The 2,669-nt window shown below is 34.8% G+C and overlaps 1 protein-coding gene across 1 annotated transcript; it reads right to left on the minus strand.

The window, feature by feature from the left end:
• Positions 1 to 804: 804 nt before the first annotated feature.
• LOC114754323 (protein transport protein Sec61 subunit beta-like) lies at positions 805 to 2,351 on the minus strand. The gene is made up of 2 exons (XM_028943099.1): positions 2,274 to 2,351; positions 805 to 1,306 (listed from the first exon to the last, which is right to left on the minus strand). The coding sequence occupies exon 2, from the start codon at positions 1,301 to 1,303 to the stop codon at positions 1,055 to 1,057; it is 249 nt and encodes an 82-aa protein (XP_028798932.1). The 5' UTR covers positions 1,304 to 1,306; positions 2,274 to 2,351; the 3' UTR covers positions 805 to 1,054.
• Positions 2,352 to 2,669: the final 318 nt, after the last annotated feature.

Raw genomic sequence — 2,669 nt, forward strand, 5'->3', positions numbered from 1 at the left:
TGACCATTCACCATCTATGAATCCATTTGAGACTCCAAATCAATAAGCAGTTCAAGGCCCGATGCCACAAGGGGGAAAAAAAGGTTTAGGACAAGAATATTATCAATATTTTTCATTAAAAAAAATACAAATTATTGAAAAATAACTCGAATCAGCATTAAGATTTTCCGTGAAATTTGAGATTTACACTATCCAGTAAACAATTTTCCCTAATTTTTTATGGATACATTGATTGATAATTACGGTTGCTGATTGCTAGATTATAGCGCCGTGTCTGCATAGAGTATGATGAGAGTAATCATATCAATGTCAATGACTTGGAACAATACGTTGCCTTATAAAATAAATAAATTTGAATTATATAAATTTATTAGTTATTTAGATAGCCCAAATGAAAAACATCTTTCTTTCTTTGTAGTGCCTTGAATTTCCTACGGCAATCACTAAACAATTCAAGTAAGCATAACACTATGGTGAACATAGCAGCAAAATCCTTATTGTTTATACGCCTTTTTCTCTCATGGGATTGAAACTTGAGGGGGGATTCCAAACCACCCTGAATCTAATATCACCTTCTTATAGCCAAAAGGCTCGCTATACTTTTTGGACCTTCCATTCTAATTCTACATTTGTTAGATCAAGCGCAGGGAAGAACGAAGCTTCAGAACTGGAAAGGCTTAATCATGATAAGGCAATATAATGCACAACAAAGAAAATATAAGCTTCAGAACTTGATCTTCCAGTCAAATCTTTATGAATAGCAATATATTGCAGCTAAAGCTACATGCAAGCTTCTTATTGTAGAAACACAACATTTCACTGAAATATGATTTCCAACTGGCATCGAATTCTCCTATCAACCAAAGCTATAAAGATTAAAAACAAAGAATACGAGAAAAGAAATACATTGCCCAACAACAAAAAACATGATTAGGAAAAGAAAGGAAAGATCCAAGCCTAAAAATCCAACTTTTATCATTTAACATAAAATATTTTGTATCTAAAATGAAAAATTAAGAATACATAAACTTTAAATACTCTGCTCTGCTAAGCCTCAAGCCTCTCTGCGCACAAAATACAGTTTACCCATCACATGAAGGATGGCAACAAAAGCTATGAAGCCAATGCTCATTACAAGAACCACATTTGGGGAAATCTTAAGTCCTGGTGCATCATCTGTGTAAAATTGAAGCATAGTTCCAGCTGCCCCTCCCGAAGCTCCTCCACCAGTAGTTCTCCTCCTGCGCATACTTGCAGTGGCAGCGGCGCTTCCTCTGGGGGGAGCTGTTCCACCTAAAGCCATTTTCTGAAACAGATATACAGAGATTTAGCAAGCCAATCCAAAGAATACGTGCACTAAGCCTTCAAAATATTCAAGCACAAAGCACACACCATGCTCTGTTTCACTACATCCTCATGAAATAAAAATTGAGAAACGTTTGCAATCTAAGTGCAAGGAATAACTAGAGCCCACAATGAAGCAACAGAGAGGTGCTATTAATTTTAAACTACACCAACATCTTTCCCTCACGTTTAGATTTCTTGAATTGATGATCTGATGAAACCCTCAATAAACAGGACGTTGCTTCATCTTAAATATTAAGATGACAGGAAAATATCAACATGAGGATCATCAAAACGTAAACAAGACATCTGCAGATATCTTATTCTCTCTCGAGTTTCGATTCCCAACAATACAAACAAGCCCATTTTTCCCATTAGATCCAATATGACATTCTCATCTTGGTGAATCTCAAAAGCCCTCCATATGGTATTGAAATTTGGTGACAATTTAATCCTAAACAAGTCTTATCCAACAAAAACGAATCCAAACAAGAGTTCATAACCACTAGAAATATGAACCAAAAAAATACCATATAAAAGGAAATAAAAACTGGATCCGCAAGAAGAATTTTGTAAATATTGAAGCCAAGTGGAAATTCTAATTGGATCTAACGAAATTCTACGGAAAACAACAAAATCCAATAAAAGCAAACAGCGCTATGACGACGCAACACAGTCTAGTTCTCTGTTAAACTAACTTCGGCTAAACACGGAATCAATGAAATCCCAGAAAGGGATTCAATTAATCAACAGATCAGATTCAGAACCAAGAACAACCGCACCTAACAAAAGGAATCGACGATATAAATCTTCAATTGCGAAACCCTAATACAGTAATCAAACAAGGAAGATCTGTGATTCGAATCAAAAATCGAAGAAGTAGAAGAAAAATAATCGGAAGAAATCAAAAGAAGACGACGGAAAAAGACCTGAGATCGACGGGTACGAGTTGAGCGATAGATCTGAAACGGAGTTGAACAAGCCGGCGGCACAGGATTTTTCTTTGCCTTCGATATTTATATTTATAAACGACCGCGTTTGTTCCAAACTCAATTTCATGTGCGTACGATGGGTCTGTCCACGTAAAAGTGACCAATCATACCTTGCCACCTAATAGTTATAGATTTCTGGTCAACTTCTAATTGCTCCCTGTTATCTTCCACGATCTTCTTTATTTTTTGGGAAAAAATAATATTTTTTAAAAATAAATGTAAATACATTTTAATATAAATAATCACACATGTAGATGTACATGTATGGATATAGATATATTTTAATATTTTTTTATTTTTAATATATTTCCAATAAATATTTAATGATGAACA

This window comes from Neltuma alba, unplaced genomic scaffold (genome assembly GCF_004799145.2).
Source record: "Neltuma alba isolate B1F8T4 unplaced genomic scaffold, ASM479914v2 tig00010128_pilon, whole genome shotgun sequence".
Classification (NCBI taxonomy): Eukaryota; Viridiplantae; Streptophyta; class Magnoliopsida; order Fabales; family Fabaceae; genus Neltuma; species Neltuma alba.

Coding starts and splice junctions, on each gene's coding strand:
- LOC114754323 (XM_028943099.1), bottom strand. CDS start 1,303: ATGGCTTTAGGTGGAACAGCTCCCCCCAGAGGAAGCGCCGCTGCCACT.